The following is a 16,900-nucleotide window of genomic DNA, read 5'->3' as shown; positions in this document are numbered from 1 at the left end:
TATGTAAAGCCCATGGTTTCCTATGGGTTCGTCCACACGAGCGATGTTTTGTAGTCTACTACATCGCAAAACTACAAGATCGCGGGATGCTCTAAACAGCCGCAATTTTCTATTTTTTGTAGCCCACGTTTCCCTATAGAGGCTGCTACTTTCTCGCATCGCATGGCACAAACTTGTGATTTTCATGCTATGCGATTTTAACATTAGAAAGTCCTATTAATTTTCTTGCTACAAAATTGCGCAATTTTATCTCATGAAAAAACCGCACGCAGCAGTGACGCAATGCTGCATTTTTTCAAGGAAAAAAAAAAAAGAATCACTGACGCTTCAAAATCACGTGTACATAACAGCGGTATCGCAGCTATTTAATAGCAGCAATCTCGCTATCGCCTGTTCGGATACAGCCTAAGGCCCAGTGTCCACGGGAAAAATAGATTTATTAAATCCGCACGGTCTCCTGCACGCGTGATCTGCATATAAAATTGCCAATAGGATATCATTGACCACCCCCAGTTAATTAAGTAGCTGTGGATGGTATTTTTAAGTGATTTGCGGATTGCCCCACGCAGGAATTAAAACGCAACATGCTCCATTTTAACGCTGATCACGTGGGGATGGGCTCAATTGTCCTCGATCTTAATTGATCTCCTGCATGCAAAAAAAAGACAATTTATAGTGCATCTGCAGCAGAAATCCACACGGGCCATATTTTTCCCATGGACATGAGAACTTAGGCCTCCCACACACAGGCGTTTGCAGAAACGCAGCGTTTTCCATTGCAGCGTTTACTGCAGATTTCGCCTGGTTTCAAGCGACAGACCCCAGACGATCAGCCTTCAATAACCTAACTTGAAGATAGGTCATTAACCCCTTGAGTGGCATGCCCGGAAATTTTCCGGGACGAGCTCCACTGCCCATAGCGATATAGCCCGGATGATTTCCGAGCTATCACTATGGGAGCTGCAGAGCACAATGCCACAAGCTGTGGCATTGTGCTTTGCCTGCACAGTCCCACAGAGAACCAGTGCAGGACTTTGAAAAACAGAAGCAGGAAGATATTGCCGATCTGACGGCAATCTCCCGCTTCTGAATTCAAACTCCTGCACTGGTTTGTTCACAGGTTGCCATAGAGACCATCGGCTTGTCAGAAGCAAGCCCATGGTCTCTGTGGCAGGGAGAGCTGGTGATTGGCTGTCAGAGGACAGCCAGGCACCAGCTCTTATATCAGAGAAAACCTCCGATCTCTGCTGTGTTAACCCTTTACATGCTGCAGTCTATGTGACTGCAGCATGTAAAGGGCTGTCACCATCGGACCCCCGGAATGTGACAGAAAAAAAAAAAAGTTTAAAAATTTAAAAAACAAACAAAAAAAACAATTGTCTCCCTTTACGACGCAGTTATACCACGTGTAATATGGTTTTTAATTTTTTTTTACAAAGTAATGACCCAGAGAAGGAAGTACATTATTTAACCCCTTAATGACACGGCCCCCTTTTTTTCCCCCTCATTTCTTTTTTCCTCCCCCCGTTTAAAAAATAAATAAAACCTCCTCTACTTATTCATAGACGTCGCTGTATGAAGGCTTGTTTTTTGCGGGACGAGTTGTATTTTTCAATGGTGGCATTAAAAGTACCATATAATGTAGTGAAAAACTTTTACAAAATCTTAAGTGGAGTAAAATGAAGGGGGAAAAAAGACATTTCGCCATCTTTCAGTGCGTTTTGTTTCTACGGCGTACAAACTGCAACCAAAACTACATGACAGCTGTATTCTATGGGTCAGTGCGATTACTACAAAACCAAACCTACATAGGTTTTTTTTGGTGTAGTACTTGTATTTTTTTTCCAGACATTTAATTTTTTTAAATTATTTTCTGCTGCATTTTCTGCGCGCAATAACTTTATTTTTCCGTCGACGTACTTGATCAAGGGCTCCTTTTTTGCAGGATGTTCTGTAGTTTACGTTGGTGCTAATTCGGAATACATACGACTTTTTGATTGCTTTTTATTGCATTTTTTCTGGGAGACAGGGTGCTGAAAAAGTGCATTTGTGGCTTTTTTTTTTTTTTTTCAGACGACGTTCACCATGTGGTGAATAATGCACTACTATTTTTATAGATCGGACATTTACGGACGCGGCGATACCAAATATGTATTTTTCTTTTATGATTTAGATTTTTTTATTATAGATATGGCAAAAAGGAGGGGGATCTAAACTTATTAGTTTTTTTTTTGTTTTTTTTTTAAGTGTGAAAAAGTCGTGAAAAAGAAAAAAAAAAAAAACTATTACAATTTGGTATTGGCATAATTGTACCGGCCTGTAGAATTACTTTAATATATTATTTATACTGCTCAGAGAATGCAGTGAAAAATAAAAAAAACATGCCAGAATTACAGATTTTGTTAATCTTGACACTAGAAAAAAAATGGAATAAAAAGCAATCAAAATTTTACATGTTCTAAAGAATTAGATAAATGAAGACTGGAGTTCATCCCGCAAAAAACAAGCCCCTCTAGAGTTCCGGCAATGGAAAAAAAAAATAATACGGCTCTTGGAATGTGGCGACGCAAACCTTCAAGAAAAAAATGTTTTAAAATGTACAAAAATAATAAAACATAAAAAAAAACTGTATAAACTTGGTATCGCCAGAATCGTGTGACTCAGAGAATAATGTTATCACACTATTTATTCTGCACAGTGAACGCTGTAAAAAAAGAAATTCTGCCATTTGTTTTTTGGATTTCTTTTGTTCCCCCCAATCTCCCTACAAATTTTTTTACAAAAGTTATGCAATACATTATATATACGCAAAAATGATGCCATCAAAAAGTACAACTTGTCCTGCAAAAAAACAAGCCCTATTATGGCTGTGTCAATGAAAAAATGAAAAAGTTATGGCTCTTGGAACGCGACTGCAAATTACCATATATACTCAAGTATTAGCCGACCCGAATATAAGCCGAGACAATAAGTTTTACCACAAAAAACTGGTAAAACGTATTAACTGGAGTATAAGCCTAGCTATACTTGAGTATATACTCACCTATCAGCCGGTGTGTGTGTCCCCGGCGCAATGGTCTCCCCGGCGGTGCAGCAAGATGTTTGAGAATTCTCCCCGCTGTCATCTCCGTGCTCGGCTTTGAAATCCCCCGTCAGCGCTGTGTAGGTAAGCGGTGTGATTGGATCGAGTGCCAGCCAATCACAGCTGGCGCTCGATAAACCAATCACAGCCATTCAGTGATGTCATTCACTGTATGACTGTGAATGATCGAGCGCCAGCTGTGATTGGCAGGAACTTGATCCAATCACAGCGCTTACTTACACAGCAATGACAGCGGAGAAATTCAAAGCCGAGCTGGGAGATGACAGCGGAAAGAATTCTCAAGCGGCTTGCCGCACTGCTGGGGAGACCATCGCACTGGGGACACAATGCCGGCTGGGAGGCGAGTATTGTGTGTGTTTTTTTTTTTGTTTTTTTTAACCTCACTCGAGTATAAGCCGGGGGGGGGAGGAGGGGGGGGGCTTTTCAACATAAAAAAATGTGCTAGAAAACTAGGCTTATACTTGAGTATATATGGTAGTTGAAATTAAACGATTAGACCATTTAAAAAACATGACCTGGTGGGCACGACAGGGTGGTAAGAAACTCTCCACTCAAGGGGTTAAGGCTGGGGTCACACAGGACGTATTCCCAGCTAGAAATCTCATCCACATGGCTGGTCAATCCCAGGATTAGTGGCCACAGGCGGACTTGCTGCAGCAAAATTCCGGACCAAATTTCCGCAGCAAATCCGCATTGTGTGAACCCAGCCTTAAATAGTGATTAAAAAAAGTAAAAGCTACACTCACTGGTATGATCCCCCAGTGCTGCAGTTCTGGTCCACACTGCTGGACTGTTTTATATAACTGCAGTGGTGGCAGGCCCATGATACATGCTGTCGGCCACATCAACAAAACCTAGAAGGGAGTATCGGAATGGCAATGCTGGGGCAGCAGGATCAACCCAGCGAGCACAACCTTTAACTATCTTTCCTACCTTTAGAAAAAGATACAAACCAACACCCTTTCAGTAAAGCTGGCTATGCAGGATTGCCCCCATTTGAAGAGATATTCTGCCCGAATCCCCCACAAAAAGGCATTATTAGAAAAGAAAGGGAAGGAGATGCTGCCAGGCCTTTCTGGCAGCAGCTTGCTTTCCATAAAAAAAAAAAAAAAAGAAGAAAAGAAAAACAAGAAAAAGGATGGAATGTTGAAATGTTGAGGATCACTCAGTGAGTGGAGGCGGAGTGGGCTGGAGATCCCTCCCCCCCCCCCCCCTCTGTTTGACTTTTATGCCTGCAGAAACTCCTCAACGAACGAATTATCATTCGCCGTTCAGTCGCTACCGGCTTTTACACCGAACAATTATCACTTAGATTCTCATGATCCAGAGAGAATCTAAATTATTGTTCAGTGTAAAAGGGCCCGGATTCCAATAGGCTCCCTTAGCATTATGTCTTATTCATTTATTAACGCCCACCACAAATGAGAATAACTAAAAACTGAAGGAAAAACTTTCTATCCCTGCTAAAGGAAGAGTAAAGAATAAATTTCATTCATCTACAAAAAAATAGAAATCTTCACTTTTCGATACACAAATATTTCACATCTACAATTGCTTGGTCATACTGGGATATGTAGTTAGATAGGAGCCGTACCACACTTTAATAGCTGGTTCTAAACTAGAGGACTGAACTAGTTGACATACACCTTTACTTAGAATGTGATTTTAGGACTCAGCACAATTTTGGACTATTTGTTTATAATTAATGCTTCATATTTGCTTTATTTTCTCTCCTTTTAGGGACTCTTATCAGGATACACACTACTGTATCCATTCTCAGGCAAACAATCTCCCTAAACAGGCATAGGCCGCCTGCAGACGGGCGGGCCGATCCAGCTGCGAGAATTCTCGCAGCGGGATGCAGTCCCGTGCCCCTGTAGAGGCCTGCGGCTCACCCGATCCTGGCTTATTCAGTCTCTGCTATGCGCCGGCTGCTGAGTCATGCACAGAAAGGGTCCAGCCTGGCACTACTGACATTTCTGTGCGGGCCTCTGTGAGACCCATACAAAAATAGAACATGCCGCGATTTGTTTTCCGCGTGTGTTTTCACGCAGACAAATCGCGGCTGTGTGCATAGGATTGTGTTTTGCACTGCAATCCTATCCAGGCGGGCACGGGTGGAAATTCTGCGGGAAATCCCGCTGCAGAATTTCCGCCCGTGTGCAGGGGGCCATAATGTGCTACGTATTTTTCTCAACTGTTCAATTGAAACATTTTAATACTAAAACAACCCCTTAAAGAGAATGTATTACCTATATTTCTTTGTACAAAGACCCGGTCATGAAACATTCCATTTTTTTATTCTATTGTCTATACATGACTGAGGGGGGCCATCTTGCCTTTGCTGCAGTTAACAACATTTAACTCTTTCTACAACATTTAACTCTTTCTAAAGTAGTGTTGAGCCTTGTCTGACATTCGAGATTTTCCTGTATAGCTCCCATTACTGACAAGATCCGACACGTTTCTAACACTTTGCCGATGTCGGTGCTCTCTTATGTATATGTATATCACACTATGCAGAAGAAAGCTCTAATGTCGAAGCTCTCTCCTGCATAAGTATATTACATAGTGTACATGCTACATCGGGGCTTTCTTCTGCATGGTCCAATACGCATATGCAGAACAATCTCTGACATTGGAATCTTGTCCTGCATAGTGTTAGAAACACATGCTATACACATTGTATGCAGTTATATGATGCCTCTGTATGGCACTGTATTACAAAGATAGCCATCATTTGAGAAGTTAGAAATGGATTATATAAAATGTAATATACATATATTTACAGGATTATTACAAATCTTCCTGATGTGAAAACACTCAACTTGTGTTTAATTTTCAAAAACCTACTAATAAAATCATTATAAGAGATCATTTTTATAGGTGTTTCTGTTGAGTCATCCCAAAGAATCCACAACACACATTGCCACCCAAAATAAATAAGAGCTGGGGAGTGTGCGGGTGGCAGGGAAATTGGGTTGGAAAGGGTTAAAAGTTACTTTACAACAGAACTCATGAGGCACAGACAATGGACAAGAGGCAGTGGGAGTAGTTAATCTGTGAACATCACCTATTAGGAATGGTGGATCCCGTGCTACCGTGTTTCCCCGAAAATAAGACAGTGTCTTATATTAATTTTTGTTCAAAAAGGTTTAACTTTTTTTACATGTATAGTTGCCTGGACACTATTTAAATTGACTTTTTTAATTAACTGTTAGCAGGGCTTAATTTTGGAGTAGGGCTTATATTTCAAGCATCCTCAAAAAGCCAGAAAAATCATTTGGATCCTCAAAAATTCTGGAAAATCATGCTATGTCTTATTTTCCGGGTATGTCTTATTTTCAGGGAAACAGGGTATCTATATATAGGCAGAACCTTTTACTGTAATCCTTCCTGTGATGATAATAAGATGACTGCTAAAGAGTTCCCTCTATAGAACAAGGAGTGTCAGACTAGTAGACTTCGTGGTCAGTTTGAAAACTTTTGGATATTGGGATTGTTTAAAACTATTTTTCCCCTGCAATGTTTAATTGCATGATTTATCAACACCTAAAATTGAAGAAAAAAAAATAAACACTTTAACATTAACTTGATTTATACAGTAGGTAATCTTCTGATAATTTTCATTCCTTCCTTTAAGGGCGCATTCAGACGACCGTATATCGGGCGGGTATTCACGCCGGCCGATATACGGCGTCTCTCTGCAGGGGGAGGAGGCTGGAAGAGTCGGGAGCAGTGCTCTGAGCTCCCGCCCCCTTTCTGCCTCCTCTCCACCCCCCTACACTATCAATGAGGAGAGGCGGGACAGGGGCGTAGCTAATTCTTGGAACTTAGCCCCACCCTGTCCCGCCTCCTCATTGCAAATAGTGCAGAGGGGCGGAGAGGGGGCAGGAGTTCAGAGCACTGCTCCCGACTCTCCTAGCCTCCTCCCCCTGCAGAGAGAGACGCCATATATTGGCCGGCGTGAATACCCCCCCGATATTCGGTCGTCTAAATGTGCCCTAAGACCTCCAATATAAATGGAAAAGTACTAGTACGCAAAAAAGAAAATGTCAACCTATTAATGAGGGGATCAACAGAACAGAGTATATATTTAATACCTACCTCGTCATCATTCACTAGTTCCTTTTTTACCACCTTCATTGCATAGATGCGCTCTGTCTTTTTCAACCGTACTAGCAAGACCTTTGCGTAGCTTCCTCTTCCAATAACTCGGAGCAAATCAAAATCTTGTAATCCTAGGCTGGAGGGGGGTTTATCACTGTCCCTGCTGCTCCTTGCCTGTTTAAAAAAAAGAAAAAAAAAAGAAAAAATTTTTATATGTTAGATCAATTTACCTTCTATTCACATAGCAGAAACTGCTAAAAGAAGAGGATAACAGCAGCTTTTATGAAAGATTCTTGAAGACAAACTAAGCATAAAGATAAATCTATATTATATACTTCTATATCAATCATACACACACAATACATTTGGAAAGTCTTCCGACACTTTGAATTTTATTTTAAAATTTGCACAAGACCACAACATAACAAAATGTGAAAAAAGTAAAAGTTTTCCCCATCAATCTGCACTCAGTACCCCATAATGACAAAGTGACAAGAGAATGTTAGAAATCTTTGTATATTTGTTTTAAAAACATGTCAATGCAAAAATGTTAATTTTTCATAAGTATTCAGACCCTTTGATATGGCATTTATGAAATCTAGCTCTGGAGGCATCACATTTCTCTTGATCATCTTTCAGATGTTTCTGCACCTTGATTGGAGTCACCTGAGGTAAATTCAGTTTATTGTGCATAATTTTAAAATCCACAGTGCTGTCTATATAAGGTCTCACAGCTCAGAATGTATATCAGAGCCAAAACCAAGACATGAGGAGGAAAGAACTGCCTGTAGAGCTCAGAGACAGGATTGTGTGGAGGTACAGATCCAGAGAAGGCTACAAAAATATTTCTGCTGCTCTGAAAGTTCCCAAGAGCGCAGCGGCCTCCATAATTCTTAAGTGGAAGAAGTTTGGCACAACCAGGACTCTTCCTATAGCTGGCTGACCCACCAAAGTAAGTAATTGGGCGAGAATGGCCTTGGTAAGAGAGGCGACCAAAAACCCAATGGTCACTCTGGCTGAGCTCCAAAGTTCCTGTGTACTGAATGGAGAAACTCTCCAAAAAGGTCAACCATCACTGCAGCCTCCACCCATCTGGGTTTTATGGCAGACTGGCCAGAGAGATGTTCCTTTTTTAGTAGAATACACATGAAAGCCCCTCTGGGAGTTTGTCAAAAGCACATAAAAGACTATTAGACTGTGCGAAAAAGATTTCCTGGTCTGATGAAAACCAAGATTTAAATATGTAGCCTCAATTCTAAGCATTATGTCTGGAAGAAACCAAGAACTACTAATCAGCTCCCCAATATCATCGCTACGGTGAAGCATGGAGGTGGCAGCATCATGTTGTGGGGGTGTTTTTCAGTGGCTGGGACCGGGAGACCGATCAGGGTTGATAAACTGAGTGGAGCAAAGTACAGAGATACTTTTAATGAAAACCTGGGCAGAATGTGCACCTTCCGATAATACAATGACCCTGACCCAGTACCATGGCTAGAACCCAATTGAATTTCTCTGGAGACTTGACAATGGCTGTCCACAGACTGTCCCCATGCAACTGAGAGCTTGAGATGATCTGCAGAGAATGGTGGAAAACCCCCAAAATCAACACACCAAAAGAAGTCTGGAGGCTGTAATTGCTGCCAAAAGATGCTTCAATTAAAGTACCAAGTACAGGGTCTGAATAATTATGTTAATGCAAAACATTTAAAATAAATAAATAAATTTCTAAACATTGTTGTCACTTTGTCATTATGAGTTATGGAGTGCAGAATGATGGGGAGGGGGGGGGGGGGGAATTGGATTTTTTTTTAATTTGCAACATAAAATTTCTAATACTAAAATGTACACCCTCACAAAATAAATCAATCAAGCACCTAGAAGCAGTTGTCATTCAGGCATGCAGTTACATCTTAGGCCTCCTGCACACGTGGAAACTCTGCGGCCGGATCTCCCATAGAATTTCCGCCCGTGCATGCTGCCATGGGACTGCATTGGATAATGCAATCCTATGCAGACGGCCGAGATTTGTCCACATAAAAAACTTGCGTGGTAAACAAATTGCGGCATGTTTTATTTCTGTGTGAGCCTTGCAGAAGCCCGCACAGAAACGACACCTTTGCCGTGCCGACCCTGCGCATGCGCCAGCTGGATGGAAGCCGGCACATAGCAGAGCGGAGAAGAAGCCGGGAGGTGGTGAGCCGCGGTGGTCACTGCAGGGGCACAGCTTGCATCCCACTGCAAGTATTCTCACAGCGGGATCTGACCCCGGCCGTCTGCAGGAGGCCTTAGGCAGATATGTAAATGATTAGAGTTGTGGTGTGATTAGATGAATGGTCTTGCCATTCTGGGTCCTAAAAGTGGTTCCACCCTTGGCTATAAAAGGCTCTCAGAGGCTCCATGTGTGTAGTGACCTCTTTTTCCTCTTGTGCGGAGCTTGTGGACCACTAGACACCTCTACGGTGCAATTGAGATTTCGTCCCAGTTAACAGTTTCAGAGGGGAAGCATTATTGGAATGCGAGAAGCTGGATGGTCGTGTCAGTGAATTATCGATGAAATAGAGCATGCTAATCTCTTTCTCGTGCATATGCACATGGATTAATGAAAATTCACCGACTTTCACTGATTCCATTCACCGCATATCATGCACTCGTGCAACGCATGTGTAATAAGGGGTGGAAAAACCGGTCATGGACATGAGCCCTTAGGAGATGTTGGAATCAGTGGATGTAGAAATGGCCCAACAGGGTACTAGAGCCTCCCTTCAAGGGGTCAGTTTTATGCAAATAAATATCCTTTTGCTCTGATATTGTAATAACATATCAATGCTCCAATCAACTGCTTAAAGGGTTGTTTTTTTTTTTTTTTACAACAAACGTATATACATGCACATATATAATATTATATACACACACATACAGTATATAAGATTGTTGGCTAATAAAGGCATCACTTATAGAATACTTTAGTCTATTTCTACTAGAGCAGGTAACATCACATAGGTGATAAAAAGTAATCCTGGAAGAAGAAATATGACCAAAATACGCCCGCTTAATCAGCTGCATTCAACGTACACCACGCTTTCTACACAGCGTGAGTGCATCCTAGAAAAGTGGGTTACAGCAACATTTCTTATTTCTAAAACGTATCCACAGGAGTCTTCTAAAAGTGCCAGTAAGGAGCCGACAAATTTATAAGACTATTAACTGGACTGTCTTACTTCACATGACTTGCAGTATATTCCTACTAAAAACACAATCCTAACAGGCAGGAAAACTCCAGCCACATCTTACAAGTCAGACTTCAGTACAATTCAGTGCAATTTCCACAAGACACATTTGCAGAAGTTTAAGAAGATGAGATGTGAAGTTATTTCCCGAGGGGAGCACATTGTAGAGCTGCTTTAGCTCGCCCCTTATGCTCGTCACTTGAGAATTTCTTACCCAAAGGGGTATTTCTACAGCCTTATTTTCAGCCTGTGTTAAATCTTCATACAGTTTGGCAAACATGGGATCACAACCAGTCAGGGAAAATTAAGTGGATTGTTCTTGAAAAGATGTATATACCAAAAAGGTACAAATACGGCCATGTGAATGCAAACAATGATTTTCCACTAGTGACCACCACACTTAATCACTTGTAGACCAAATATCTTAAAACATCTGTCCTGCATATAATGTCTTTGCAACTGCACGGACATCATGAAGCTGCATTAGAACTGAAACTATCCAAACTAAAGAATTAGAAATTGGAAAGCCTTCCAGCGAAGAAGGTACCCAGCTGAGTAATGCTTACAAGTCATTCTAAAAGGCATGATCTTATAGGATTCCAAGAAATATACAGTGATACCTTGGGTTCAAAGTGCCTCAGCTTACAAGCTTTTTGACTTCAGAGCAGGCTCTCTCTCCCGAATTTTTGCTCTAATTTAAGAGCAAAAGCTTGGGTTAAGAGCCTTACTCTCAATGGGGCTGTGGCTGGTGGCTGCTGCCGGTGGCCGAATTGAAAGCAATGGTCTGCCAGCAACCCCTGCAGTGATTTTTCGGGGAAGGGCTTTAAATATAAGCCATTTCCTGAAAATCTTCCCTAGCTGTAGTAAAAAAAAAAATATACTCACCTGTTTGCCGCTGCCGGGGCTCAGGCGTGTCTAGCCGCCGCTTGTTCTCCCTTCAGAGCAGCGCAGGGAGAACAAGCAGTGGGTAGACGCGCTTGAGCCCCGGCAGACAGGCGAGTATATATTTTTACTACAGCTAGGGATGATTTTTCAGGGAAGGGCTTATAGTTAAAGCTCTTCCCCGAAAATCACTACGGGGGTGCCAGCATCCTATTGTTTTAATGGGACAACGCCATCCCCATTGAAATTAGTGGGAGAGCTTCGCGATCCGGAACGGATTAATGGCTTTTCTATTCATTTCAATGGGGAAAATTGATTTGAGCTAAGAGTGTTTTGGGTTTAGAGCTGTGTCATGGAACAAATTAAGCTCTTAACCCAAGGCACGACTGTACGCAATTTCAAGTACACTGGATAATAAAAGTAGCAGCTATAGGACAGTCAGTATTACTGGCCACTGTTGTCTTGAACAAGCAATGTACTGTATTTCTCTCCTCGCAGGGCAGCAGTGAGCATACAGTTACTAGCACAGAGCGTACTATTACGGATTATTTCTTTCCTTTCCAACACAGATGACCAAACAGTGTTGGGATACAAACAAAGGGTATTTAAAAAAAAAAAAAAAAAAAAAAAAAAAAACACACAATAAAAAGTAGAAGTGTAACACAAGTCAGTGATTTACCTCTTTCTCTTCACCATCCTGGTCTATATTATTTTGACTCCTATGTCTATAAGTGGATTCTGGAAAAGAAAAAAAAATGATGGTTTAGTGATCTTCATTCTGGGATTGTTTTCGAAGCAACATAGAACCATAGAAAACAGTATTGATGGCAGAATAAGACCACATGATTCATTTAGTCTGCCCTTACATGGTTTCTCTCTTAGCATACATCTATGCTTAAATTCATTTATTGTTGATTTTCCAACTATAACTGCTGGCAGTCTGTTACAATCACCTACTGCTCTTCCATTAACCCAATATTACCCCATTTAGACGGGACAAGAGTAGTCTAAAGAACTGCACGAACGCTGACGTCACCGCTAAAGGTCGTTGGCACTCGTACAGGGTGTTTAGACAGGGAGAAAACGCAGCTGGATTGCGGGATTCTCGCTCAGCGCTTTGCTAAGTAAAGCGCTGAGAAGGGAGCATTTGCACTGAGCAAGAATCCCACAATCCAGCGAGGTTTCTAATGCTGACTGAAAGTCAGTGATAATGAGAAGTGAAAGAATAGTAAACTATTTTTTTGCATTTACACGGGACAATTATTGCTCAATTTAGTTTGTTTGAGCAAATTTTGAGCGATAATCGTTTTGTGTAAATGGCCCTTAAGGACCAAGCACTGGTCCGGGGCTTCAATTCCAGATGATGGTAAAAATACAATACAGGATTAAAGCTCCTGCAATGTAGCAGGAGCATGTCAGGTCATAGGCGGTTAGTCACAGCCGAGGACCCAGAGGAGAGGTCGTAGTTTTTAACACTTTCTGCCGACATAAACAGTCGCCATATGCGCCCTGTAATCAGAGGCTATACAAATTGTATATCAAAACATCCAAAACAAAATGAGGAACACATTCCTGTACTGTATTTTAGGGTAATTACACTGATTTAAAAAAATTGACATTTTTCTAAGGATCTTTGGTGAGCTGAGATGTGTTAACATACTGTTGGCATCCAACATCTGTCATTCAGTAAGTCATTTATGCATATTGGCCATTTCATGCACAGATCTCTAGCGTGGTGTTATAGTTTGGACTAAAGCACCATAGAGTTCAATTTTCCTTTCAATTCTCTAGTTTTATGACTTAACATAGAAGCACACATATCAATTCCAGCAGAGAAATGGGCAGATGTGAGCTGAATATATTTACCTGCACCAGTCCACTGTTTAGAAGTCTCTGTATCAGTGGTCTACCAACATTGTATCTGCATCATGATAATTACATGCGTATTAGCCACTAAGCTAAGTTAGAAGGGGTTATCTAAGGACACTTAAAAAAAAAAAATCCAATTCAGCCTTCTTGACATCCCAACACCAGGCTAAAGCCCTGTTTACATGCAAAGATGATCGCTCAAAATGTGTTCAAAAGATAGGGAGAATGACAGTTTGAGCGATCATTTTGCATGAGCTGCTAATAGGGACTAATGCCCATTAGCAGCTTATTAGCTACATTTACATGTAAATGAGCCTCCTTTCCGTGTATGCAGATAACAGCAGGTGGTCTGTTATCTGCATACAGCCCCTTTGTTCTGCCACAGGACTGCAGCTGAATACAATGTTATCAACACTCTCGTGGAGAACACAGCCTGCGGTCCCTGCCATCAGCTCTTCTGCCAAACAATGGATTTTATGCTCAACTAAAAATCGTTCGGACATAAAGCCAACGATGGTAGCATTTACATGCAATGATTATCGTTTGAGCAAATTTTGAGTGATAATCGTTGCGTGTAAATGGGGCTTAAGACTCCTCAGGAACGCTGTCAGAACCTGGTATCTGGCTATGCATCAATGTTTATAGCAGGTCTTAACTGCAAAAGGTGCTCTAAGTACTAGCTGTGGCTCATTAAAGGGTTTTCCACCACCTCCATTTTTAACTACTACAGTATCAGAACTTTTTTTACATGCTGCTGAATTTGGAAAAAACACTTATTTTTTTGTTTTTTTTAAACAGTTGAAAGTTGGCAAATTTTGCAAATAAACCAAATTTGCAATGAGTTTTAAGTAATTTGGATTGCATCTAATTATTTTTATATAGCGCTTTGTCATATACCTGGCTCAACTTGTGGATTCATGCTTGGAGTTTCCATAGGTAAAATTGGTTCCTGCAACAAGAAAATACAGTCTGTTACAGAATTGCACAACTATATATTACTTTTATAAAAGCCTTATGTCACAAGTTTACCTCAGGGTAGATTTATCTCACTCTAAGGCCTCATGTCCACGGGGACAGATCCGCAGCGGGTCACCCGCACGCGTGATCCGCGCCCCATAGGGATGCATTGGACACCCGCAGGTAGTTAAATACCTGCGGATGTCATTTTCCCCTGAGGGGCGAATTGCGTGTGCGGGAAAACACCCGCGGCATGCTCCATTTAAGTGCGGGTCTCCCGCAGGCTTCTATTGAAGCCTATGGAAGCCGTCCGGATCCGCGGCACACCCGCAGCTGAATTCCCGATCTCCGATGCGGGAGAGTAGGAGTTCCAAAAAAGAAAATTGAGTGCACGGTGCATGCGCGCGGCATGCTGCCGGCGTGCCGAAGAAAGGAGATCCGGACGCGATGGAGGGCAGATCTGCAGCGTCCGGACAGGTAAGTAATGCTTAGTTTTTAGCCTCATGTCCGCGGGAAAGGAGGGACCCGCTGCAGGATTCTGCATGAAAAATCCGCGGCAGGCCTGATTTTCCCTGTGGACATGAGGCCTAAAGGCCCCTTTTACACAACTGCATGCGTATTTGCGTGCACCTGTGTGTCGTGCATTTGCAGAATAAATTACATTTTTTGCACACGTGACGGTGTATTTTACTGCACTTTTTGCGCCTGCAAGGCATGTTGATTTGCGCGTGGCAAGCAGACGCACCGATTGAAATGGCCAATTACAGTCTAATGAGCTCCAGATGTGTTCCATTGCCTGGGCAATTACACAGTGTTTCACACATCTCCTAGTGCATTGCGTATGCATTTGCGCATCCCCATTGACTTCTATGGAGTGCATAAACATGCAGGAAAATAGAGCATGCTGGGTTTTTTTTTTGCATGATCGAAATGCACAGGAGAACATCCACATGTAAACGAACCCAGTGAAATCAATGTATTCTATTCCCTGAGTATTGTGTGCACAAATACGCCCGTGTGAAGGGGGCCTAAGGGTGCATGCACATTGGCGATTGCGATATCACTCTGAGAAACTCAGACCGATATTTTACTTGCAAACCTGTGATGTGTTGCGAATACGATGCGTCTTGCCAGAAAAATGCATTGCAGTGCTGCAACGTGCAAACTATAAGTTTGTTTTGTGTGTGAAAGTTGGATGTTTCAATACAAAAAGTAGCAAACTCTTATCATACGAGCATGAAAAAAAAAATGTGCATGCAAAGTGCAATTCAATTAATTTTTGCTGCCACTTGAAATAATGTGTGATTCTGTACCAGAATGGCCCAAAATTAGGACATGCAGCGATTTTCAATCTAAGACAGCCGGTCTGAGAGAAATCTCGCTCGAGTGAATAAACACATTGAAAGCCATTTGTTCCTTCCATGCCCGATATCGGACCATATCACAATTGGTCAGATATTGCACATGAAACCCGCCTATGTGAATGCACCCCAACTCCCCAATCAGCTGTCTGTCAGGGATCATGTTTGAATACCCAAAAATGGTATTTAAAGGATTCTCACGGCAAATCTATTGGCTTGAAATGATGCAAGAAGACGACCAAAGGGGATTCCATTAATTCCACCCTGCTTGGACTCCCTTCACCTCACTGAAGTGAATGGATCAGCTTTTGGATACATTTGAATAACTATTTTGTCTATTCAAACACATTCCCCCGCCAAAAAGTTCAGCGAAGAGTTAAAACATGATGTGAAACTACCCCAAGTATAAAAAAATGGACTAGATATTTGCAGAGAAAGCCGTTCCTGTTACTTACTGCTATTGTGTGTCGTCCACATTCAATGCTAACAAGTTTGTGGCATTTCTTATGAACCAGCAGCTTACAGTTGATACATTTGTACCCTTGCCGTCCTAGCCCCCATATTCGGTCAGTGCAGATGGCACAGTGCGCCCGCTGAAAAGGGATAAGCATACATGAAGAAACATTAATGACCCTCAACATTCATAGCAGTTTGTAGGGAAGTCATTTCTAGATAGTCCATAAAAAACCTTAGCCTGGGTTCTCACATGCCGGATTCCCAGCGGAAATCTCGCGGTTTGGCTGCATCAAAAAACCGCAAGATTTCCGCCACGAGAAGCGCTGCTTCAAAACCCGCGGCACGTGGGTTTTGAAGCGGCCTGGCCGCTCGCTCTTCCGCTGCGGCCGCGCTCCCATAGAGGAGAGCGCGGCCACAGCAGAAGAAGTAAAAAAAATCAACATGCTGCGGCCGGTGAATCAGCGCTGCAGTGCCGGCTTCCTGCGGCTTTGTTGTAGCGGATTCGCCGTCTCATGTGGACGAGATTGCTGAGAAATCTCGTCCACATGGCTGGCTAATCCCAGTATTAGCGGCCGCAGGCGGATTTGCCGCGGCAAAATTCCGGACGGAATTTCCACGGCAAATCCGCACCGTGTGAACCCAGCCAATACCTAGCAACGCAATAAACCCTAGAAATGTGGTCTTGCTGGAGTATTAAAGTATAATCTGAGAATGTATTTCACAAACAACAACCAAATAACAAAGATGGTACAGACAAATCTAAAAAGGAGCTGAGCAATCAGATGAGTTTTGTCAATCTGATTGGTTGCTAGGCACAACACCTCCATCATTGTCTGCATTAGTATAAATAAAGCTTTTAGTGTTAAAAAAAATATTAATAGGTTTTATAAGCCTAAGATGCTATTGACTGATTCTGAAAGGTTTTTAAATAATCC

General features: G+C 42.0%; 1 protein-coding gene across 1 annotated transcript in view; it reads right to left on the bottom strand.

The window, feature by feature from the left end:
• The window catches only part of PRKCI (protein kinase C iota), an 88,153-nt gene that overhangs the window by 30,915 nt on the left and 40,338 nt on the right, over nucleotides 1–16,900 (bottom strand). The window contains exons 6-9 of the mRNA XM_066601017.1: nucleotides 15,965–16,102; nucleotides 14,089–14,140; nucleotides 12,002–12,060; nucleotides 7,211–7,387 (exon numbers count right to left, since the gene is read on the bottom strand). Of these exons, the coding sequence (XP_066457114.1) occupies nucleotides 7,211–7,387; nucleotides 12,002–12,060; nucleotides 14,089–14,140; nucleotides 15,965–16,102 (426 nt within the window). The remainder of the gene's footprint in view (nucleotides 1–7,210; nucleotides 7,388–12,001; nucleotides 12,061–14,088; nucleotides 14,141–15,964; nucleotides 16,103–16,900) is intronic.

This window comes from Eleutherodactylus coqui, chromosome 1 (assembly GCF_035609145.1).
Source record: "Eleutherodactylus coqui strain aEleCoq1 chromosome 1, aEleCoq1.hap1, whole genome shotgun sequence".
NCBI classification, from domain to species: domain Eukaryota; kingdom Metazoa; phylum Chordata; class Amphibia; order Anura; family Eleutherodactylidae; genus Eleutherodactylus; species Eleutherodactylus coqui.
This window is presented reverse-complemented; position numbering and strand designations above follow the sequence as displayed.